The 25523-nt window shown below is 41.2% G+C and overlaps 1 protein-coding gene across 1 annotated transcript in view; it reads left to right on the top strand.

Annotated features, from left to right (window-relative positions):
* extl3 (exostosin-like glycosyltransferase 3) overlaps positions 1-25523 on the top strand; it is a 37567-nt gene that overhangs the window by 3644 nt on the left and 8400 nt on the right. The window contains exons 2-5 of the mRNA XM_007545301.2: positions 17005-19581; positions 20320-20447; positions 22500-22644; positions 22751-22879. Of these exons, the coding sequence (XP_007545363.1) occupies positions 17449-19581; positions 20320-20447; positions 22500-22644; positions 22751-22879 (2535 nt within the window). The 5' untranslated portion in view covers positions 17005-17448. The remainder of the gene's footprint in view (positions 1-17004; positions 19582-20319; positions 20448-22499; positions 22645-22750; positions 22880-25523) is intronic.

Genomic DNA, 25523 nt, shown 5'->3' with positions numbered 1-25523 from the left:
AAGTTTGATGTATATTGTTTTGTTCTTTAAATCAGACATGGCCAGATCTGTATTCAGGTTCAAATTTGCACATAAGCCATCATCTCACCTCGATTAACGTCGTTTAGAGAAATGGTTTTCCACAGTTGCATGATTCTGACTGTCTCTTTAACCTTTCAGTTTCCTTGAATTGTCCTTTTCTACCAAGGAATAAGGATCTGCTCCAGAACTGCAGGTGCTTGCATGGACAAGCCAAATCTGGTTAATTGAGACAATGTTTGAACTGTTTGACCACAAATATATTTGGAGAAACCAAGATTGGGCTCATCTGTCAGACATGGTGATGGCAGCATCATGATGTGGGGTTGGTTTACCAGTAGAGAGACTGACACACTACACAATATGGACAGAATATGAAGGTAGAAGGCTGTTGATGGTCAGATATTTTCCTGAAAAAGTCAATTGAACTTTGTTTCGGTTGCCCTGTGATCCGGTGCAGATCATATTTGCAGTCTAATCGGTGATGGGGGGGGGAGAGGGGGAACATTACTGCTGGAAAATGTATTAAATCCCTGTTATCAGGTTTCAAATGTTTTTGCTTTTCTCCTGAAGGGGTTTGATTATTTTGTGCTGTGATAATTCAGCATAATTCATGGTTAGACGCGCGTCTGTGATGACACAACATTCATTAAAGCTGCACTGACATGCATATAGTCCTACTCTGTGTTATCAGTCTGTATCCTTCATTTAAAAGTCACGATGTTGCAGCTTTTTACTGAACATATAGACACAACACTGCAGTTTTCCTTTCCATAAAGAAGGCCTGCAGAAACGGTTCAGGTTAGGAGCCGCTATCATGTGTCTGGGAAAAAAAGTAATGCCCCCAAGCGTCGCCTTTTTATCTTGTAGATTTATTGTGTTTTTACTTCCCCCTTTGTGGTATTTCTAAGCTTATTCTTAGTAAACAGAAACACGACTCGCCTAGAACAGATTTTTCTTTCTGCTCATCCTCTGAGAAGCAACGAGTTCATGCAGACCTAAAGGCAAAGCTGCTTTTAAGAAAAACGGCACTGAAAGCAAAAGAAGACAGCGTGACACATGAATGGGTTCATAATGCTTCCCTGACAGGATTGTCTGTTGCTTTGAAGTAGCATCAGCGTCCCCAGAAAGTCTGTTTCATTAGTGGCTTTTAAAGGTTTTGGAGACATAATGCAACGCAGATTCAGGGTTTTAGTCAGCTAAAATACAGAACGGCAAGGCTGAAACGTGGAAGATGGGGAAATTAATTGCTCTGCGCTGTTGAAAAGGTTTTAAATCTATCGACGAATTGAAGCGCTCTAGCCGACCTTGGCTTGTGTCTGGAAAAGTTACGTTTTGTTCTAGATGTTTATTGAATAATAGGAGGTTGCTTAGTTTAGTTTTTCACCAGAAGATGGAGAGAACTCAATGGCACAAGTGAAATTTCTGTCAAGTGCAGCTTGTTCTTGTTTGAGAACAGGAAAACTGCTGTTGAATAAAAAGAGGTAGTTTTAGCTTTGTCCTCATAAGCAGATAATGACTTTGTCTGCTTTTCCAGCATTGAGATGAATAAGATTAGCTTCTGATGATGAATCTTTAAGTCTACATCACTTTTAGGTTCAAATTAAGAACAATGCATGAACTGATTTGATTGCGTCCCCTAGTAATTGTACCTTTTCTTCTTTAAAAGGGCATTACATGATTTTAAAGTGAATGCTTGATGGGTATGCTCAGGTGCAGTTGCTTTTGGGGTGGCACGCTGCAATAATTTTCCCACGTCAGGGGCTAATCACCCTGGCTGCCTCCCACAATCCGTCAGTGTCTGGAGGACGAGGCTCGCGGCGTTCTGGCAGCTGTTGTCGGGCTGAGTCAATCTGTTGCGGTCCGTGCCAGCTAATGCAGAGGGAGGGGGGAGCGGAAGAGCACTGGGGAGGACCCAGCAAGTATGGCTGCTGTGGCAAGATAAAAAGAGGATTTATAAGTTAGCGGTGTAGGATTTTACTGCCTGCACGTAGAGTCTGCCATGTTGCCTGCAATCCTTAGAGACAAATTGATAAATCGGTGTTTGTGTTCCCGGTTCATTCTCCTTGCGGTTAGTGTTTTTGAACGCTTAGCAAGTGATTTTTCTAATCAAAATTGATTATTTCTCTTCCTGTTGGCACCCCCGAAAGAAATATGAGCAACTTTAACTTAATCAAAATGGTTAAAAAGTCTCCTACAGACTTTTTAATCTGAATAGATTTAGTTTACTTTTTTTTTTCTTTTAGTAGCTTTCAGCGAGAAGTTGGTTATTTCTCTACATCTGTCATGGCTGACTAAGTGGTCCTATTTTTGGACTGAGCCCAACAGTTAATGCGGTAAGTTTGGCACAGTGTGGTGTTGAAACTGGCAGAGAACTCACAATTAAGCTCAGATGTCAAGGCAAATGTTTGGGAGTCATGCTTGTGCATTTGCAGGCTGCATGGAGTTCGTGGCTGTTTGCAGGTTTCTGAGGAGCAGAAAGAACATTCACCTCCTGGGATCTCTGTCTGTGTAGTTCTGTAATCAAGTTAGAGTATTAGATTCAAATCTAAAACATCTGCTACCAACTGCATCAGTTGCTTTATTTCTTGAACTTGTTGACCACACGAATTCCCTCCTTATTTCTTGATTTTTCTCATGGTGTCCAACAAGTCAGAATTTCATTGTGTATAATCAAGTAGTTTTAAATGCTTTTTTTTTTCATTTATTTATTTTCAACCAGTCACAAAGTGGCTAAAGACATTTAAAAAATTGGTTCTTTGTCAAGTTACTGTATGTGCATTTACAACACTAGTTCCCTGGTGATTAAAAAAAAAAAGCTCTGGTACCGGACTAAAAATGAGAAAGTGAAAAAGCAGCAAAAGTTCATAGAAAAGAAGAAAGAATGTCAGTGTCCTTCATGGTTGTCTTGGAAAGTTGTGTGTACAGAAATGCTCTCACTTTATCTGCTGCCATTCTTGAACAAGCTCTGCGCTTGTAAAAGCCGTTAGATGAATCCTCCTCAGGAACCGGTTTTGAGACTTTCTGGATTTTATTTGGTATCTTAAATCTTTCTTCACAGCAGTTGTACGGCTCTCCTTGAGGCTCTTTGAGTGAACAAGTGGTGGATTAGGGTGCAATTCTGCTATTGCTGTGAAGCCCTTTTGATGCTTAACAATGACATCCTGGGCATCCTTAAAGGTTACCATGATGAACTGACTCTAGTTAAGGGATAACTAGTCGTGCAGCCACCTTTCTAGGGAAATTGCCACCATAAAACAGAAGCAGTTTGTGACAGGATTTCTATGGGATTTTAAAGACGTATTAGGAAGTCAAAAATGTATTTATCTATATTTAGAGTGTATAAAGTTTTAAATCTGTTCAGATTTTCTACACTATGTCTTAAAAACCTTTTCATATACGTTAATGCCAGATGCTCCGAGATGCTCTCAGGAGCAAAGAAACATGTTCAAAATGCATCATGTGCATCAAAAAATGAAATAAATTACCAAGTAATCTAAATTCTTAGTTATGTTGGTTTTAAGTCTAAATCTTAAAGGTATAGAAAAGATCTAGAGTTCTAATTTTAACTAACTTCTACTTGCTCTGTTTGCGAAACAACGGGCTAAAAACTGGAAACAAGAAAAAAAAAAATTCTATTCAGCAATTTTTTAAAAAGTTAGACCTCACACCATTTTTTGGGCTACCAGTGCATTTACAGACACCAATTGATAAGTGAGTATAGAGGATGGATGGATTGATGTTAGAAGTGTTTATAAAAACTCATATTCTTCATATACATACAGAAAAGAGTGTGAATGCTGTGCTTTGATGTTGCTGCCATCGAGGAGAGAAATGCGCATGAGACCCTTTGCAGCTGTGAGCTTGACTCTTACACAATGAGTTTCCACTGTAGAATACAAAAAGACCGTTCTTTTTTTTCTGTGTCCTCTCTCTGTTCTTGTCTTCTTGTTGCGCTGAGCTGTCACACCACTCCAAGTTCTGATGGCTGGATTCAGTTTGACCCAGACAAAGCGTGATTGTAGATGAAACAGTTAAGAGATGAGTATTTCCCTTTTGAATTGGAAAATGTCTTTAAATCTTGATTCATTAGCAAAGTTTTTAAATATTTTTATTGAATGCTACTATAGAGGAAAATATGAGACTGCCTTTATTAATAAAGTATAGCAATATTCAGAATTTTGTGTGACCAGAACCAAGTGTATAGAAGCAGATGTCTTGATTCATGCACAGGAAACTTGGTAAGAAAGCCAGTTTGTAGCCTCACACTCTTCTGTCACGTTTAACCTCCTAAGATAATTATGACGAGTCACATGGTTAACTGAGTAGCATGTGATGGTCTGTAATTAAATGTTACATAATGAATGGGTCAGACACCATTGGTACACATTTTTAAACTCAGGAGGTTTCTCTGAAGAGTGGCAACCGGGATTACTGGAACAGACTTGGTTGATGGTGCGGAGATGTTTTCAGTGCTGGGTTGTTTGTTCCCATCTTAAAACCAGTTCTGTCTGCTACAGTCATCTGACCACATCTTTAATTCCAGTTCGCCCAAGGAAGAACTTTCATGAACTGATCTTTACTAACGGATCTTTACTATAGGTATAAACGTAAAGCGTTAATGCTCTTCTCAATGGTCTGTTTTTGTTAAATGTTTAATAATAGTCAGCTGGTAAATAATTTATGCAATTTTTAACTGAATATTGGAGGTGCATTTGTCAATTATTTCCGTTAAATTGTAAAACCTGGCTCAATGCTGCAGTGAGTCAAACTCTCCAATACAAATGAAGTTCCATTTAAAAATGAGCCTGACTGCAGATGGACTTATTGGCAAGATATTTAAACTAGCATCTGTACGAGAAATAAATAGGCCTGTCACAATAACAAATTTTGCTGGACGATTAATTGCCTCTATCCATCCACCCATGTCTTGGGCTGCACAGTGGCGCAGTTGGTAGAGCTGTTGTCTTGCAGCAAGAAGGTTCTGGGTTCGATTCCCGGCCCCGGTCTTTCTGCATGGAGTTTGCATGTTCTCCCTGTGCATGTGTTACCGGCATCAGACCTAGGGGAATCTGGGCCAGTATCAAGTGGTGCACAGGCAGATGAATCCTGTGGATCACACAGGAAGCGAGTTGTAACGGTGTATCTCTGGTAAGAGCTTGTTTATTCTGATTACAAAAACAAATAAACAGATAAATACAATTGCGATAAATACAATACAATTCAAATTCAATCGACATCCAGTTTCCACAAAGAAATAAAATAAAACTCACAAATAAAACAACATAGCAAAAAATGAAGAAAATCAAACTGAAAAAAACACCATCGGTTCTCCTAAGCATTAACGTCAGGCAGTTATAACCGTTATAGAGGTTATAAAAAAGATCAAGCCCACCACAAATAAGTACATCCTCAAGAGAAACAAAAACACCACAACATACAAACACAACATTGACCAATCATCATATACCCACAGAACGTGTATACTACCTGTGGATCACAGAGGAAGCGAGTCGTAACAGTGCATCTCTGGCAAGAGCTCGTTTATTCTGAGCCGCGCATGCCCAGAACCAGGAGACTCGTTCTCCCTGTTAGACCCACAGCGGCACTAGAGCGGGGTGCCGCTGTGGGTGTATTCATCTTTTTTTTCTTTAACTGTTTTTCAACACACTACTATGCGTGGGTTTTCTCTGGGTACTCCGGCTTCCTCCCACAGTCCAAAAACATGACTGTCAGGTTAACTGGCCTCTCCAAATTCTCTGAGTGTGTGTGCATGGTTTTGTCCTGTCTGTCTCTGTGTTGCCCTGTGACAGACTGGCGACCTGTCCAGGATGTACCCTGCCTCTTGCCCAGAACGTTAGCTGGAGATAGGCACCAGCAACCCTGATTGGCTACCAATGTCATTGGTAGCCAATCAGAAAGCGTGGATTCCCCTCTGTGCTTTCTGAGGGGAAAGCACAGAGAGGGAAATCCCCAACAGCTGACATGGTGCAACCCAAAGTCCAGTGGACATTGAAGATAATATGTGGAAACAGCATTAATGTTTATTCAACATTTCTTGAGAGGAATATCCACAGAAATGACAAGGAGAGGAGTTGTAGCGAAATTGCTACCGCAGTTGATATACCCAGTAACTTTTCAGCTGTTCATCGTTAACGTGACATAAAAAGGTTATAATGATAAGGCTATTCGTTCAGCTGCGTTCGTTTACTTTAAATTTACGTCTGATATAGTGGGTTGTTACGGGATTTTCTGTCTGAAATTTGATTGTCGGTGAGAGAAATCGGTTCGTGTGTGGTGTAGCTCTTGCTGTGTGGCTGGACACACGGCACGATTAAACCCGATCGAACCCGTTATACTTCCGATTTTTTTTGTCAGCCAATGTGTGTCTCAGGTTTTGAAAATGAGCCAATGATCAGCCGACAGTTCTAAAATGTGTAGTGTGAGCTGAGCATTACACTAAGGAAATAAGGAAGGGAGGGTCAGTGAAGAGCACCAGAGTTGAGACTTTTTTTTCCCATCAATAGAAAGAGAAAAAGGCAGGGAAAAGCGATAAAGCCGATAAATTAAAATGAGGTCGATAATAAATTCAATGAAAACAATGTAAATGGTTTTACACAACTAATATTGGCTCATTTAACACTCAAAATTATTCAGCTCTTTCATAACAAACATATTGAGTAGTAGAGCCATACACCAGCACTTTGCAGCGTTCCTGAGAAATCCTAGCCAAACATTCTTTCACAAAGTTCTTTGACAAAGACCTTAGTTTGCTGCTGCAATCAACTTTTCCTTTAACCTCTTCAAAGATTTTCAGTGACATTTAAGTAAAGCAGCTGTAATAACTGTGGTACTATCCCCCAGGACGCCTTCGCCTAAAACCATGTTGACTTTGACGTCTTTTTGGGACTATCCAGTGAATTCTAGGCTTCATCTTCTTCACATAAAATTTGGATTTTTCTCACTGGATTTCCTCATTTGATTGAATCTTAATTTTCCTGCATGTGCTGTAGGTTTACAGTGCCAGAGGAACTGAAGAAGCCATAGAGCATCGCTGAACCACTGCCGTGCTTCACCGTACATTTTGTTTTTTTGCGACATACGTCCCTCTTCCTGTTTCAGACATGCCACTGATTTATAGGCCTAATTTTTTTTTTAATTGTTCTACATATCAGAATGTTCAAACCTCTGTTTTTGTGTTTTAGATGTGATCAAATTAAAGCAAACTTTGTCTTGGTGTTCAGGCATTAAGTTTATGCCGTGGCTGCTGCCACCAGAACTTGCTGAGTGTCTTTTGCCGTCAGTCGAGTTTCTGACCACATGCCTCCTCAGAAGTCTGTTGAGAACTTCTTCTTTCTCTTACAACCACGTGATATAGTAAATATTTCCTTAACTTTTAAATATGAAAACTGTGCTTCCAGCCGTATCATTAAGAACTTTATCCCTAATGATGCAGCAATTTTTTCCTTGTTTGTCTTAGGCAGTGATCTCCTTTCTGAGGTTTTTGGCCTAGTCACTTGCTGTGTATCTATCTTTCAATGAATCATTATGGTCAAGAGGTATTTAGGGTGATTTCTCAAGCGCATCAGATGCAACTATTGATTATATTTGTAATATTTGTTTCATTTCTCCTAATTTTCCACCTGAATTTCCCCTTTGTGGGACAATAAACTCTGTGATTTTGGCCAGGAAACCTTGTACACTGCAGCATTCCAAAAACTTAGTTGCTATGCAGAGATCAGAAATCCAGACTGATGATATTGAGACATGGGACTGCAGGCAAAATCAAGCAAATGCTATGATGTGTGAAGGTAAAAAGGTCTCCCTGCACTGCAGTGCTCTGCAGAAACTTTAGAATACACAAGAGGGAGGGTTCAAAGGATGTGCTGGAACGGACATTTACTCTGACGTAATGGCATGGCTGGATCAAATTAGAAATGCAAAACCAGTTCTAATGTTGAACCAGCTTTGAACCGACTCTCGCACCAGTTCATCACGAGTACATGGTCAGAAAAGGAACATGTGTGAATGAAAAAGCTTTGCTGAACTTTGGTTTTTCTGCTAAGCACTTTTGGGGTGGTACACTGAAAATACTGGAACACAAGTTGACTCACTGGTACTGATATTGATCAAACTCACTGACAGTTCTGCTCATCAGTCATTTTGGAGAAGGACTTTAAGTTCTTACTCTTGGGCAGTCATTTACAGAAGAAATACATTTGCAATTTACAGCAAATTCAACTTTCTTCCATATCTGTAAGTAGTTCTTTTCTCACACAGCAGTTTATTTCATCAGTTTATTTTTGTCTGCACCTTTAGTATTTATCAAATTATGATAATAATCAAACTCCTCAAATATCATTTAGTTAATATATTTTTTCTGTCTTTATTGTACACGTTTCCATTCACTGTGGTTCTGATCCGTCTTTGGGTCAGTTGACTCTTAAAAAAAATATGACGGCATATGTATGACCCCTGATCAAACCAAAATTACTAGATGACTTCTTGCTTCTAGATGCTATGTATAGGAGTTACGTAAGTGCGTATTATAATAGAATACTGTCGCCTTCCTAAAGTAATGGCCTAAATAATTTTTTGCTCCAACATTTCTGCAGTTGACCAGAAAAGGCTTGTGTAGGTTCTTCATAGGTCCAGAAAGCAAGGACTCGAACATGAACTCACTGCTGATTTCCCATAAATCTAATGTTTGTTGTGATTTATTGCATTATTGAATGGTATTAGTTTTTCTTTCATCTCTGCAGATGCAGTTTTCTCTCTTTTGGTTGTGTCCCCTCTCTCACCCCTCAGATTGTCTGCTTGTCGATAATGAAAACCGTTGAAAAGCAATTCACTAGAGTACATCACACGTCAGTTCAAGATTAAGGTCTACCACAGCTATTGGTGGAAATGCTCTCCATTTAGACATTTTGGAAAAACTTGGAGCTTGTGTAGGTCTTGTGTAGAAACTCAAGGATGTTAATTTAGCGACGCAGCATGCAATATCATAAACAATGTAGCTCATATTCAAACCCGATTATAAGATCTAAAACCTTGGACAGAGTGGTTTGAGAAAGGCAGGAAATGCTGCTTTTCACATTGCATCAAGGCAAATTAGTGGAACGTCTTGCTTGGGGAGTTTTCACTGGAAGCCTCCTCATGGATCGTTGTTTTTCAATTTTGCAGATTTACAGCAAAACCTGAATCTCTCATGTCTTCAATACATAAACAGAGTTTAAATATTCTCTTTGTTTTCATGTGAACGAAATGAAGGAGAACCAGCTTGCATGCGTACTCTATAAAACAAAAAATGTCACTGACCATTTTTATTGAAACCTATAGCTGCAGTAGAATATGTCCTGCAAAGAGAGTAGAAATGAGGGAAGAAAATGTCCCAGAGTATCTCTCTAGATGTTTCGGCTTCGCCTCATTAGAAGACTGCGTGAGCTGTTTAGTGCTGAAAAACGGTGGGTTGCGGGAATCCTGTTTCACCAAATGTCTGTTTTGACTCTAATTAGCTGTCACATCCTCACTTCTCACTAATGCAGCGGCGAGAGACTCTCCTCACCTCACCCCTGCTGGCGCCACACGTGCCGCAGCAGTATAACGACAGAGGCTTCATCGACAAATTAGCACTTGTGGATCGGGCGTGATCCATTTTTGTTGATCTCACCCAGTTTTTTATTTATTATTTATTTTTTTGGTAACGTCGAGGATGCAAGCGTGTTATCGTCGCACATTATCGACTTGTCGACGTTATCACCGCTACTTCACAACATGTTTCGTATTTGACTTTCGTAAGATGAATCCAGGCAATCTGGCGAGGACATATGCACCTTGAATTACTCTCTTGTGTAATCCTCGTCATACTGCAGAAGCCCTGGAGGTTGGAACACACCCGGGTCCATCTGTCATTATGAACTCGCTCCCGCTCCCTTGTGTTGGATCTGGCTTTTTCCTCTATCTATGTACATCTCTGTACGTGTCATTGCAAGAGGTGTCTTGTTTTTTGCAGAGTAATGCATTTTTCCCTGTGTTCAGTTTGTTTTCCAAACAAGATTCCCTGCTCGTCTCTGCCAGTCTGCGTTTTGTTTTAGTTGACTCACTGAGCTGTAAAGGTCAACACTTCAATATGTTTTGAGTTGAGAGGTCCTCACGGAGGCTAGTCTTTAATTGCCCCTGCTTCGGGTCATCACACCAGGGCTTTTAATGGTCTTAATGACTTTGTTGACATAAAATAGGTGTTTAATAGTTAATGACAGGAAAGCAGCACTCATTATCCTCTGCTCAGATTTGTTCAGTATCTCATCCAACTGTTTGTTTAATGCTAGCATTTTTGTGTGCCTCTTTACAGTAGAGAAACAGACATTGAAATATCCTGAACTGAAAATATTTTATGTATGTAAACAAATAAAAATGCAATGGACAAAAAATATGGCAAACCTGCTAAATCGTTATCATTTTACAAAATAAACTTGTGCAGTATTGCAGTGGAATATTCTTGTAAAAGTGCATTTTTGTCATTCATTTTTCACGTTCCAAGCAGTCATCCTCTTGTGCTCACACTGCAGGCAGATTTTGTGAACAAAATGCTGAAGTGTAAGGAAAATGGGAGGGTCATTGTGACAGTGGAACAGGGAGAAGATTGAGGAAAATGTGCTATAATGTCCACCAATAATGCTACATTTCACATATTTCTGTGCAGGCCTTGTACTTGTACTCTGGAGAATGATGCCAGGCGTTTTCAGTGCTTTCTGCTGTATGTTTCGGTCAATATCGTGTTGAAAGACCATCGACGTGACAATTTGAAAGAACCACTTCTGAATGGCCACAAAGTTCCCATTTCTTTCATCAGTCCAGCAAGTATTCTGAAACTTCTGCAGTTGCTGTAAAACAGGGCTTTACTGAAGGTTTAATACAAAAATATTAAGGTGTTAACATTCTAACTCGCCCTTAGAATCTATTACCAATTAGTAAAGTTAACAATGCTGAAAAACATGAGCTCCATTTACTGGACAGCTTTTATTTTATTTCATTTTTTGCATTTCTACTGTGAAACCAATTATTTTTGTCAACCTCAGGTTCACAAAAAAAGAAAAGTTTGGGATAATTTTTAGCTTGATGTGAATAATCTTCCTGAACTCTTCGGGCAGGGTTGGGGTTAATCTGTCTGTGGTCCACGTTCAGTCTGTTGCACACAATGAGACAAAACTACCAAGTAGCAGATAATAAGCTACATGATTGTTGTTTTGTAACAGATTGACTGCACAATGGCAAAAATTATATTTCTGTTCCATGCAGTCGACCCAAGTAATGGCTGCCCATTAATCATACTTGGATTAGGGCGAACTTGAAGCTTGGTGTGGCCATTAATGGCTTTACAATGGTTTTTAGCACAATAATGTATTCAGCACAAGTTGTGTTTGAGAGTATGATTGATCCTGTTGGCAACTTCCACTTTATTGTGAACACAGGCTCACCTATAAATTAACAAGATGCTCCAAGTGGAAAATTGACTTTTTCTTTCTTTCTTTCTTTTTTTTTTTACATGTTTGTTTTTTGGTCCAAACCTCACGAGGCCTTCTCACTCACCAAATCTGATGCAACGATGCTCCAAATTTATACATAAAATGAAAATGCTCATTCACTCTTGGGTAAATGTAGACATTGCCTACATTGCTTTTCTGCGATCAAATGCTTTGATTTACATGTTTTCATGCACTTTTGGATCACAGGTTGGGGAAAAAACCTACCCCGCTTTTCTGATGGTGGGTGTTGCCCTGACAGACGACCATGACATAGTCAGGCTCATGACTTTGTCCCACTATCGATCATTTTTTTGATGAAAATCTTCGTCAGCAGGTTCCAGAACTGCGTTGATATTTACCTCTGGGAGAATAAGCTCTTTACTAATGATATGCAGCTGCAACATATTGCATTTTGCATAAGCTGGGAGTTGGCAGAGCCTGCTGGCCTTTTTGCTGTGTAGGCTGCCTCTCCTGTCTCATTAGGCTGGTTTCATTTGTCTCTTCAGACTTTCTTCTCTGTGAACAGATTTAGTTGTTGTTAATTTTAACCTCATGTCTCGTCTTTGCCTCATATTGGTTTTTAAATATTTAACAGGAAAACTTTTTTTTTTCCTTTTCTGACTCCTTGAAATGATCCACATCTCTATAGTGACCTCTGTAACTTTCCAGTGTAAAAACTCCTCAAGATTCTCCGTCAGCTGTCTGGAGATGAGTGGTGACCCGTAGCTTTAACAGCTGCTACTTTCATGCAGCGACTGTCCTCCCCGTCAGCTGCTTGAATGTTTTTGTTTTTTTCTCTCTCTCTCTTTGGCACCTCTGCTGGGAATGCCTTGCCTTAATATTGTCTATAAATTCCCAGTTATTTAATGGAAGCATAGTCTGTGAGCCAAAGCCCCATAAGGAGAGCAATATAAATCGGTCCCAAAGCCATCAGGATTATTTGACATGTGCTGCTGCAGCTTGTTTGGAGATCAGTTTAAAGTTCAGTAGTTGGGAGAAATTGTTCTCATTGTTTGAGTTTTAATTATATTAATGCATCATTTAAAAAGTTTTTTATCCTCCATTAATTTTTATTGGTCTGATGCAATATTCCAATTGTTTTCATTGGCTGCAAGTGGAAAATTATAATAATTAACAGAGATAAAGGCTTTCAAACATCCATCTGTGTGTACTTGATCTATACGTTTCACTTGGTGATAAGTTCCTAATGTAACTTTAAATGTAATATATTGAATGGGTCTGTACTGTTTTTAAACAGATTTATGCTATAGTGGAAAAACTCCAAATTAAACACTGAATTAATCCCAGCTACAGTAAAAAGTCCTTGTTGCAGAATGTTGTCTCTTCTGCTGTTTTGCTCTCTGTCGACCTCTGAGTGTTGAGCCTGATTAGACAGTGCTGGTAATTTTTAAGAATGATGTTAGCTTCACTAGTTAGCATGTTGTAGGTCAATCATTTCACTGACATAAAAACAATAGTTTGGTACGTATGTTTGTGGTCAAATGATGAAAAGTGCACCTCCTTTAGTAGCCAAGCCATAAATATTTATGTTCTTTGCTTGAATTGTCTCATGAACTGTGGATTCACTATTGTACTGGGAACGTACAATGGTGTGTGTTTTTAATAAGGGAAAAACTACTGCACATATACAATGTCAAGAATAGAACAAAAACAGGGTAAAAGATTTAATGAGCTGTGCTTCGGCATCCAAGCATCATCCTGCAGAAGTGTTTGTTTGCCCTTAGTCGTGTTCCTCTCTAAATAATCAGTGTTTGCTCTTGGAAGCCAAACACAATTCATTTTAAATGATTATGAAGGAGGCCAAAACATTCTGAATCATTTTATTCTAGTTTCAGTTGCAATTTATTCAACAACTTTGCCTCCACTAAGTAGGAGTCTTCCTGTGGGCTTCTCTGGCTCCTCCTGTCAGCTGTGTCTAAATCTCGGATTCCTCATGGACAGACGGGGAGAAACAAAACAAACACTTTCACCGCAACTTTGTAGCCTTAAACGTCAAATTTCTCTCACTAACTTCTGGCTGCTGACGCGCTCTCTGCTGTTCGTTTTGGTTTTGGATCTTGTCAAATTTGTTGTCGCCTCTTTTAAAAACTTGTTACAACTGGAAGACTGCACAGTCTCATCTGCCGGTTCCGACAAAAATAATTTTGCCTCCTAAAGTGCTGCCAGTTTGCAGAGACGCTGTTCAAACATTTATACAAGAGCTAGCCCTCTGATGTCTGGGAAATCAGAGACGGCACCCCCTTCTATCTGAGTCCCACTCGGTGTCTGGCACCTGCTGCTGTCTATTTCATGAATATACCTCATCTAAACCTCTTGATTATTATTACGGTTTAAACCCATCATCATGCATATTTTGGTGCAAACCTTACTAGATGCTCTTGCTGCCATTTTGGCTACGTGCTGCGAATTTTCTATAGAATTAAATTAGGCCGTGTTGACTGAATCAGTAAATCATATTAGCACTTCTTGAGTAATGCATACTAATTTATTCATGGAACCAACCAACGGTTTTCCTGCTTGGTGCTTTTTCATGTGGTGCAAATGCTCTTTTCTTATCTGGGTCAGATGAGTTGGTCGGCTACAGCTTCCCTCTCCCTTGAGAAGCAAGACTTCATAACTATTAATTTGGCTGCAACCCATGCAGGTACGACTGCAAAGTGGTGTGGTGGTGTTACGGCTGCAGTCTGTGCCGCATAAGCAAAGACATGTTATGTTTTATCTCCTTTTTATGTGGCTCTGTTTAATGCTGCTTCAGTCTTGCAAGTAAAATGGCTCCATCAGCTTCCCTTAATGGCAGCCAAAGCCTCGCAGCTTGGCGGTAGGTAATGATGGCATTATCATCGATCCCCACAAAGTAAGTTGAGAGCGATCAATGCTTCACTGTGTGTTCTCCATGCAAACTGGAGTCAGATTAGGCTGTCTGCAGCAGAGGGACAACTTTCTGCAGATTAGAGAGCTGCTACTGAAGAGATTGAAATTTGGACTTATCTATGCATGTTGCTCCGTTTCCCAGAAGGCAGCCACAGGCAGTGCTTTAAGGCAACATGTTTTTGGTTCCAGATTAGGCCTGGCGGCCACATCTGCTAACATCTGTGTGCCATGAGGCCTCTAATTCTGGCAGTCATGCACTAATTAATCAGGCTGTTGTGATGGTTGCAGTTCAGGGACGTCGCTGTGCAGCAAGACGGAGGCCAGTGTTCAAACTGTCATCCATTCTGTGAATTTGTATTTCATATGCAACCTCCTTAACGCCAGAGAGAAATTGTTGCATCAGCAAACCGTCCTACATTAAGTGCAGCGGTAACTATTCTAAATAATAAAGCATTACTTGACCTGTAGGCTGTTTATCCTAAAATGAATTGTGCATTTGTGTATTTTGTTCTCATTTAAAAGGTTAATGCATTAATTAGCTCATGTATTCCAAACTCGTGAATGGGCGTTCTTTCATAGTCCTCCCAAGGTTGAAGTTATATTTGTTGTTTCATTCTTTTTCTTTCACTGAGTTTTATAATAATTGCTTTTGACATGTTTCTCTGTGACCCGCCAGTACTTTTATGTCTTAACTCTGTGTTGACGGCTAAATGACAACTGCTAAGTCAGCAGTCTTTGACGCAACTGTGGTTAAAACACTTCTGTACTGAACAATCTTTTTTTATGCGGCCTGTGAAATATAAATGTAAGACACACTAAGATCTCCATAGTTTTAAGACATCACTAAATATATGACTTTGTGTGTGATCTATCTACGACTTTCACTTTTTGAAGCTAATGAAATTCAGTAAATAGACTGAGCAGTTTTCTAAAGTGCAAGTGTAGCATTAGCATGTTTACACTGTTGTGATAGGACTTATTGGGCTTGTTTCGACACCCCGAGTTGTGCCAAAGTAGGTCCAAGGAGAAAACGGAAACATGCATTAGTTGTAATCTGAGATGTATGACTTGTGAGCAGCAGGCAGAGGTTTATTTGACTCAGAAATGATGTCTGAAATGAAAAATGTCTGTTCTAAAGACGATTTCGGTCTCTGGCCTGATCTACGACGGCTCAGATGTAGCAGTAGCTCAGAGACGACTCTCTTATCAAAAGGTGATTATGTCAGTGAGGATAAACGCCTCCTACATTCCTCTGGTCTTTGTGTTGCTCTGAACTGCTTTATGTAACTTGCTCGGTGTGTTTTGGGTTTGTAAAGTGCTTGATAAGAACTGTTTGGCTCTTGGCCTATCAGGTGACATCTACAAGGCTTTTGATGTAGCTGTAGCTCGAGGAGCACATCTCTCGCTGCTCTTAGAAACCGACGGAAAACTTGTTATACATATTTTTTGTGTGCTTTTTGTGTGTTCTTTTTTTTTTGTCCCAATACTGAGATATCAGTTTAACACTATTCATCAGATGGCGCAGCTGTTTATCTTCTGTATGCCTGAGCCTTTCCCAGTCCTGAGGCAATCATCGCTCTCTAGCATGGACTCTTATCAAGGGTGCTCGATAATTTGAGTCTGCGTTGAGGTCAGGATGCAGGAGGAGGGCTTTAATGAGATTTGCTGAAGGTGCTTTTGATGTTAATTTCCTGGCTGGGTGTGTGTTACAAATGACGGCTCTCCAGAGTTTGGGCTCTGTGTGACATGGAAAAAAAGATTAAATTGAAAAGTTAATTGAAAACCAAAGATACCTTGTATTGTTCAGCTCACTGATATTTGTCTTCTGTGGGAGGCAATCATGCACAGGCTGAGCAGCTGAGCCTCTGGCTGGCTTTGCAAAGCTTTGACTATAAATCTCATACATATTGCTTCCCTACTTATTGTCTCTTTCACCTCAACTTGCCTTTTTACTTCACTTCCGACCGCACGTCTCTAACAAAAATCTGGGTTTCACTTTGGAGTATGAAAGAGGCTAATTACATATAAATACCACATTTTGGGTTTTATTTGGTAGAATGTTTGAAAACCTCCTACACTTGTCATTCTACATAGAATTATGTGCCAATTTATGTGGACTCCTCACATACAAGTTCAAGTGCAAGGTATATGAATGTTTTTTTTTACTACTCCTTATACCTTTATTCAAATTACTGAAGTTTTATGAAAAACTGTTAAGTGCAGCTGTTCACTAATTACATCTGCTTTATGCTTTGTTCTTCTTTTTGGATCAAATCACCTAAACTTCCTGTGTTCATTAACAAATTAATCATTTTATGAAAAGACTGCGAGAAGTAACAGCTGCAGTAGCACCACAGCAAGAGGTCTGTGTTGTTCTGGATACTCTTGCACAGAGAAGAATGTATGAGATGTGTTGTGGTGTGTGAAGCCAGAATTGCTATATATTAGTTGATATAAATTTTAAGATTTGAATGAAACCACCATGGACATGATCTGTACTTAAGAGTTTGTTCTTGCCTCAGATGATAGATGGCACTTATTGTTTGTTTCCTGCTTTTCTCTGTTTCAGGTTTCTATTTTAAGAAGATTAAAGAGATTTAAAAAGATCAACATCCTTTGGGTTTTCTGATGGGGGATCAGAAAATGAGCACATCTGAGCCGTCACATGATCATCATGTACTCCTGGCTTCATTTATCAAGGGACTATCCCTTTGCATATGCTGAACTGTTTGCTGGCAAACATTCAGAGGAATAGTTAAACCCCTCTCAACAGAAAATGGCATCAACTTTAGTGTGTAACAATACAGAGTACATTTTAGAGTACAGGTGAGGCTGAGCCACAGCCCACATCGCCTACAGGACTCTGTGGAGGAACTCGGCAGCAGATGACCTTTAGAGAAGATTTAATGGTTTAGTTTCTGTCCCACCACCTTGCTGACAAGGTCGACCATGGCTGCTGCTCCTTATAGAAACGGTTCCTTGGTGGGGCGAGGAAAGGACTGACCGGTAAACGATGCAGCGTAACGGTGGCGGAGTGGGTGGCGGAGGCCAGACATGGGTGCTGCGCCGGGTACGTCTCACATGGCTCAGTTTCATGCTCTTCTTCATCTTGGTCTTCTTCCCGCTCATCGCCCATTACTACCTCACCACCATTGATGAAGCCGGCGGGCCCGACAAGCGCATCTTTGGGCCCCGGCCTGGCGGAGAGCTGTGCGAAGCCAAACACGTGCAGGACCTGTGCCGCATCCGTGAGTCTGTCAGCGAGGAGCTGCTGCAGCTGGAGGCCAAGAGGCAGGAACTCAACGGCGAGATCGCCAGGCTCAACCTCCGCATCGAGGCCTGCAAGCGCAGCATCGACAGCGCCAAGCAGGATCTGCTGCAGCTGAAAAACGTCATCAGCCAGACCGAGCATTCCTATAAAGAACTGATGGCCCAGAACCAGCCCAAGCTGTCTTTGCCTGTTCGACTGCTACCAGACAAAGAGGACCCAGGACTACCTCCACCAAAGTCTCCTCGTTCCTGTCGTCTGCGGTCTTGCTTCGACTATGCACGCTGTCCTCTTACATCTGGGTTTCCTGTTTATGTCTATGACACAAGTTCTTATGCTTGGGGGAATAATCTTGACCCACTGGTGAAGCAGGCTTTTGCGGCATCCGTTAAAAGCAATATTTATGTAACTGATAACCCAAGTATCGCCTGTTTATATTTAGTTCTGGTGGGAGAGATACTAGAGTCCTCCCCTTTGCCGTCTCCTTCAGAATTGGAGAAGCAGCTGAAAGCCCTTCCTTACTGGAGGTCTGATGGACACAATCATGTTCTGGTGCATTTCTCCAGAAAGTCCATGACTCAGAACTTCTTGTACAACGTCAGCACAGGAAGGGCAGCGGTCGCCCAGTCCACCTTCCTGGAGCAGCAGTACCGTGAGGGATTCGACCTAGTTGTGTCCCCGTTGGTCCATGCGCTCTCAGAACCCAACTTTTTGGAGGTTCCGCCACAGGTTCCTGTAAAGAGGAAGTACCTTTTCACTTTCCAAGGTGAGAGGGTGGAGTCTCTAAGGAGCAGTCTCCAGGAGGCGCCCCCTCAATCGTTTGAGGAGGAACTGCAGGGAGATCCGCCCGCCGACTACGATGATCGGATAATTGGCACTTTAAAAGCAGTCCAGGACAGCCACCTGGATCAGGTACTGGTGGAGTTCACATGCAAGAACCCAAAGCCCAGTCTGCCGACAGAATGGGCTCTTTGTGGGGAGAGGGAGGACAGGCTGGAGGTGCTCAAGGCTTCTACATTCGCCCTGGTGATCGCTCCAGGGGACGGACAGCTGGTTGCCTCAGCAGGCTGCGGCATGAGGCTGTTTGAGGCCTTGGAGGTAGGGGCGATTCCTGTTATGTTAGGGGACCACTCTAGACTACCTTACCACCAATTTATCCGCTGGACTGAAGCCACCATTATAGTACCCAAGCCCCGTGTCACAGAGCTCCACTTCCTGCTGCGCAGCCTATCGGACAACGACATGCTCGCCATGAGGCGGCAGGGTCGTTTTCTCTGGGAGACGTACTTCTCAACCTCTGAGAACGTTCTCAACACCATCCTCGCAAGCATACGAACCAGCATCCAGGTTCCTGCCGCTCCAATCAAGGACGAGCCCGCGCATGAGATTCCCCACAAAGCCGGGAAACTGGCGGGAACGGACGCCAACCTGGCCGACAACGGGGACTTGGATCTGGGTCCCGTAGAGACAGAGCCTCCATATGCCTCTCCCTGCTTCCTCCGCAACTTCACATACACGGCAGCAGACACGTACAGATCATGGAACAGGGCCCCGGGGCCCTTCCATCTGTTTCCCCACACTCCTCTGGACCCGGTGTTGCCCTCGGAAGCCAAATTCCTTGGCTCTGGAACCGGTTTCAGGCCCATTGGTGGGGGCTCTGGGGGCTCCGGGAAGGAATTTCAGGCTGCTCTGGGAGGAAATGTCCCCCGAGAGCAGTTCACTGTGGTCATGCTGACATATGAAAGGGAGGAAGTGCTGATGAACTCTCTAGAGAGGCTAAATGGGCTGCCGTACCTTAACAAGGTAGTGGTGGTGTGGAATTCACCAAAGCCTCCTTCAGATGACCTCCTCTGGCCAGACATCGGTCTGCCTATTGTGGTAAGATTCATGTTCCCTGTTTGCTTCCTGGTAAAGATTTGCTAAAGCTCCTTGCTGGTCTGCTTCGCAAAATCAGTAGTAAACACCTCAACTATACTTTGCCGCTTATAAAACATTTAATGGTTAGTTTTTTCAATTTTTTTTGCGCTATTTTGTTTTTTTAATCAGGATATAAACAAAAAAAACTTTATTCCACTTACACATAGCTTTAAGGGCATCACATAAGGCAAGTAATCATCCATTAACCTGTATCAGATTTCTTTATCATTTCTTTTCTAAAATAATACCAGCATTTGAATGGGTTTTAATTGGTATGGTGTCCATTGTGTTTACTATTGGAAGCACATGCAGATTTATTCTTGTGGCACGTGTGATGTCATTGACCCAAATACACACAAAGCAAAATTAGCAACATTAATAAACTGCCTGCTTCCTTGCTAATGTTTCTGAAATGCTCAGTATTAAAAATAACAGTTATTGCAGATTTGATCACTGTGAAATTTAATGTTTCTGTATATTGTAGGCAGATTTTTGCAATGTTTTTCATAAGTTTAAAGCCAATTAATAATTTGGCCTGGTTTAGCAAGACAAGTTACAGATCTCAAGACATCGTGCCCCGTTTTCCTGTGCAGTTATTTTCTTTTGGATGTCTTTTCAAACTGTTCTGGGTGGTGTTATGTAAAATGCTCTCCGTGTTGCCTTATATAAATGCCCTTTTTTGCCAACTCATGCCTGCAGGTTGTCCGCACAGAAAAGAACAGCCTCAACAACCGGTTTCTACCCTGGGACGTCGTGGAAACCGAGGCCATCCTCTCCATCGATGACGATGCTCATCTTCGGCACGACGAGATCATGTTTGGCTTCAGGTCAGTGGAGCTCTGAATAGTGTTGTTTTCTCTGTTTTCTGCCTACAGGAAAGATTTCAAGCGCTAAGATTTAACAACTGAAACAAGAGCATGTGGAAGAGCCTTTGGAGTGGAAATTTTTCTGTCTCCCTCATCAGTTAGAGAGAAATCTCGACCCACTGTGGTTCACGCCATGGCTTCAGTTCATTGATGTTTTCTAACGTTTGATTCTGCACAAGCCTCCCAAGGTTCCTCCACGGCATTATAATCAGGTTGAAATATTGACTTTGACTGGACCATTTCAGTACCTTGATTCTTCTGCTGTGGTTTTGCTCCTGTGTTTGGGATTTTCTTAAATTTGAGTTGGTTTTAACCTTTCAGACACCAGGCGTCACATTTGATTGTAAAATACGTTTGGACAGAAAGAAGTTGGGGGTCGACTTGACTGTAAGATGGCCAGGTCCTGGTCAGTAGGTCTCAGCTGTGTGTTTTTACTTGTGGTGCACCGATTGCAGTTTTCTGGCTGATCACTGATCTTTGAGTCCAGACCTGCCAATTCTGTTCTCATTCATTTTAAAACATTACTCATTTTCATTACTTTATGATTATTATGTGAGATTTGTTACTTGGAGCCAAATCTACTTCTCAATCAGTTGTAGTTGCAACATTTAAGGGTTTTATCTCTGAGGAAAAAAAAAACATCCCAAAAATTCAAAACACCACTTTGAAGGAAACCACTGAATATGACACAATAAATAAAAAAAGACTGAAGTATGCATGTGTCTGTTGAATAGCTCAAAATGTGAAGTCTGTGTTTAGACCACATAAAAGCTGTTTTTTCCTGCATGGTTCTCGCCCCTGCTCCCGTCTTGTTTGGGGCCGCTGTGGCAGCTTGTCCAGGCAGGCAGAAACCGGCCCTCTGACTGTTTGTCTGTGTACTGGGTCATATGTGATGCATTTTCTCAAACTTCCCCCCAATGATTACTCAGGAATGTTTCCTGACCTCCTCTCCAGGGAGAGAGAGGTCCCCGTGCCGTTGAGCGTCTTAGATTTTTAAAGTGGCTGCACATGAATGTATTAGAGAAGTTGATTTGCTTTTTGGACATTCTGTGGATCTCCTTGGATGGGAGGAGTCCAGTTATCTCATCTCATAAACTGAAACACTGAACTCAGATTGAAGTGTGTTTGTTTCTGTTTTACTGATGCCGTGCAGATGTTATGTGTAAGAATACATGCAGAGCCTTGGAAAAGTATTCACACCCCATACATTTCAGCACAAAGTGATGCATAACTGTGTTGCGTTGAAAAGTCTGAGAAATGCGGAGTTCATGTGCAATTATCCATCTTTACTCTGTTACCTCTAAATTCCAGTGCTTCAGATGTTACATATATGACAAATAATCCACTTTGTGTGGGTTTTAATCTTATAAAACCTGTATCTTAGCAAAGCTGGAGGGGAGATGGATGGAGCTAAATTAAAGGTAATGATTGTGGAAGAAACTCTTTGAGGCTGAAAAAGACTTCAGACTAGAACTTCATCTTCCTGAAGAACATCAACCCTGAAAATATAGTCAGCAATAAAGGTTAGAAGGCCATAGATGAGCATAAATCTGGTAAATGTTCACCCATGTTCTGTCCAGTCTGAGCTTGAGCTCCTTTGTGAAGAGAAATGCATAAAGTTTGGTTTCTGGATATGCAAAGTTAAAATGTCAAAATATTTTGATGTTTTAAATACAGTGAAAAGGTGGTTTGCTGCTTTATTGTCTGAGGCTGAATGAATACAAATGCATGACATACTTTTTGGACTTGAATTTGTAAAATGTTGAAAATAATTGTTTTTCCACCTCACAATTTTGAACATCTTTGTGTTTGTCACATAAAATCACAACTCTTATGCTAAATTTGAAAAAGTCAGGGCACTACAATTCTTCCTTTGCTCCTTTGTCTTTGCAGGGGACCATAACATACATGAAAAGAGGCAAATCTGAGAAAGTTTGAACAACCTGAGTAAAGTTTCAGACTGTGTTGAATGACTCGTGTTGTTTGTTTTCTCCGTTTGGTGGCATCTCTCAGAGTGTGGCGTGAGGCCAGAGATCGCATCGTCGGTTTCCCAGGGAGGTATCATGCGTGGGACGTCAACCATCAGTCCTGGCTCTACAACTCCAACTACTCTTGTGAGCTCTCCATGGTCCTGACGGGAGCCGCTTTCTTCCATAAGGTCAGATAAAAAGAAGTCTTTAAAAAAATAATAACATCATACGCTGTAGAGTTTTATACAGCCATGTTGCTGACAGATTTCCCCTGTGTGTTTTTTGTCCTTGTAGTACTACGCCTACCTGTACTCTTACGTGATGCCCCAGGCCATCAGGGACATGGTGGACGAGTACATAAACTGCGAGGACATCGCCATGAACTTTCTGGTGTCTCACATAACCCGCAAACCACCGATCAAGGTCAGAAACGGCATGCTGCGTCCTCGCTTTTCAAGTTTCTGTTTCTCCCCCTGGGTTAAATGTATTTTTATTTTTCTCTATTTAGACTCTCCATTACTCAAACTGGCATATTCAATATTACCCGCATAAAAACCCCCCAAAAAGTTTAACTCAAAAACAAGCTCACGTCGGTGGGTCATGCTTGCTTTTCCTGTTCTGGGTTTTTATTGGAACGACGTTCATCGCTGCACAACATGTTTATGCCTGGGCAAATAATCACAGTAATCAAGCTGCTGGAGCCTTTGGTTTTAAAGTTATGCCTGATTTATCAGGGTGGGGATATTCAGCAGGGAATTAAGGCCGTCTTTGGTGGAGGGAGGGTGTTTTACGACGGCGCTTTACCGAAGAGTAAACCCTTTGAATATTGAATTTGGAGCAAATTGTCGTTCTTATGGCAGAGGGAATATATTTCCCTCCTTCTACACCCAATTGGACAAATAAGATTGGAAATTAAATTGCTTCTTTTTTATTGCACCGCTGGTGAGAAATTGGCAACATTCAAACCTGAATGTTTTGTGAGTTTTGTTTTTTTTTTTCTTTCATAATTGAAATCTTAAATGGGCAGCATGTCTGCACAGCAGCAGATTTACCACAGTCATTTTTAAACGGCGTGTCCTTATTTTTCAGGCAGCGGTAGACAGAAACAGGCTCCCCACCTCCCCTCTCAGCTGCAGACTAATGTTTTTCCGCTTCAATGCATTGTAAGACTTCAGCCGCTTGCTGCTTGATTAGCCAACATTTGTTCCTTCTGTCTGGAAGACACGCCGTCTCAAGCGGACTTTGCAATTGCTCTAGAGAACCTCCTAGTAGAATGGACTTTAAATGGACCTTTGATGGCTTTGTGTGTTACAATGTTCTCACAACCGAGGCTGAAAAAAAGCTTTAATCCTATTTTTCTTTCTTCATCGGCATCGCTGATGCACCTAAATGAAACTTTAAGCAGCATCGACTCTGCAGCAACATTTCAAGAGTTTAGCATCACGTCGATAGCACTTCTAAATGAAATATTTAGTGTTGGATGGTTTGCAGAACAGAACAATGCTTTCCTTAAATGATTAATCTGGTATTAAGGACTGAACAAAGTGATGGCAATAGGATTTGTTGTAAACTTAGACAGACTGCTTCACAAACTGCAAAATACAACCAAACTGTCATCAGTTAAAGCTTTAAACTCCAAATAAAACTTTCTCTCACATTATACCATTAAGAGAACACACATTAAGATGATGTGTGATAATATGTCTCTATAAGTTAGAGACCCAGTGCGTTATTTTCTTTTAAACATTTAACCCCTGTTAACAAATAAAATATCTTCTTATCATAACCCCACAAACATTTAAAGAAATGCATGCTCTTTTTTTCACTTTTGTGGGCACACACCAGTGGGCATCACAAGAGGTTTGACTGATAGACCGGCCGACCAGGTCATGTTGTTCCATTGACACTTTGCCCTATGTCTGTTAGGAGATGGAACCCAAATAATGGTAGGGCGGTAAAGTGGAGGGGCCAGTGGTTCCCTGGCCCCTCCTGTTAACTGCTGATGACATCATTGTCAGAAGCAGTTGCCATGCTGCTGACAATGATGTCATCAGCATGACTTCAACTGATGTCTGTGTCATAAGGCCCTTGTGAGGATGACTTTATGATGTCATAGAGTCCATGACATAACCAACTGATCAGTTAATTCTCCGATCAGTCAACACAAATCAGTCAACACGAGATTCATTTGGAAGTTTTAGCTCGGCTCAATAAAAATGAATGACGAAAGCCAACAGAAGGAAATGGATGTGAAGCCTGAGGTTTCTTTTTGGACCAAAGTGAAGAAAACTTTTTCCAACAAAGTTCATCCTGGTCAAAGAAGCCCAGATTATAAGAAGAGACACTTTCTCAGTGAACTTCTGTGGAACGTGATTGAAAAGGCTGCAGATGGACCAACTCTGCACCTTGTCAGACAGATCTTTGTGGAACAACACGGCAAAATTTTGGTCTTGCTATTGAGAAAAACTGAAGAATTAAATGTGGAAGTACTCTCGGAGGTGTCAGAAGAGCTTAGTGAAAGAATTTTCCAGAGTATTGCTAGAGATGCGTTCCACTTTGCCAGTGGACTGCATTTAATTGCACTACTCGATTACCCGGAAGGACACGAAGTCATTGTTGAAAAATTCAAACGGCACCTGAAGAATCCTGTTCCCCCAAAGAAAATGTTCAGGTCTACAAAAAGGAAGATCAGAAGGACTTTTTTTCCAAATGAGGACTTGTACTCAGATAAAAACTGCCTGAGTGAGGAATATAGTCAGGAAACCGTGGATCCTGAACAATTTTTAAGGGAAGCGAACAAGATGGGTTTTAAACGTGGAACCAAACGCGAAAGGAGAGTTATGGTGCAACAAATTCTTTGGAAATTAATTTATAAATCTAGTAATAGATCTAGCTACGCGGACTACAAAAGGAAGCACACTGAACCAGTCCAGAGAAAGCTTGCACCAAAAATCTGGAAGGCAGTAAAAGACATAGATTTTGTCTTTTTTGAGAACATGGAAAAAAAACACTGCCACGATATCATTCAACTTCTCTGTGGCAATGACGATGTAGTGAGGGAATTTCT

Source organism: Poecilia formosa, unplaced genomic scaffold (assembly GCF_000485575.1).
Source record: "Poecilia formosa unplaced genomic scaffold, Poecilia_formosa-5.1.2 Scaffold1, whole genome shotgun sequence".
Taxonomy (NCBI): domain Eukaryota; kingdom Metazoa; phylum Chordata; class Actinopteri; order Cyprinodontiformes; family Poeciliidae; genus Poecilia; species Poecilia formosa.
The sequence above is the reverse complement of the archived record's forward strand: the minus strand, read 5'-3'. Positions and strand labels throughout refer to the sequence as shown.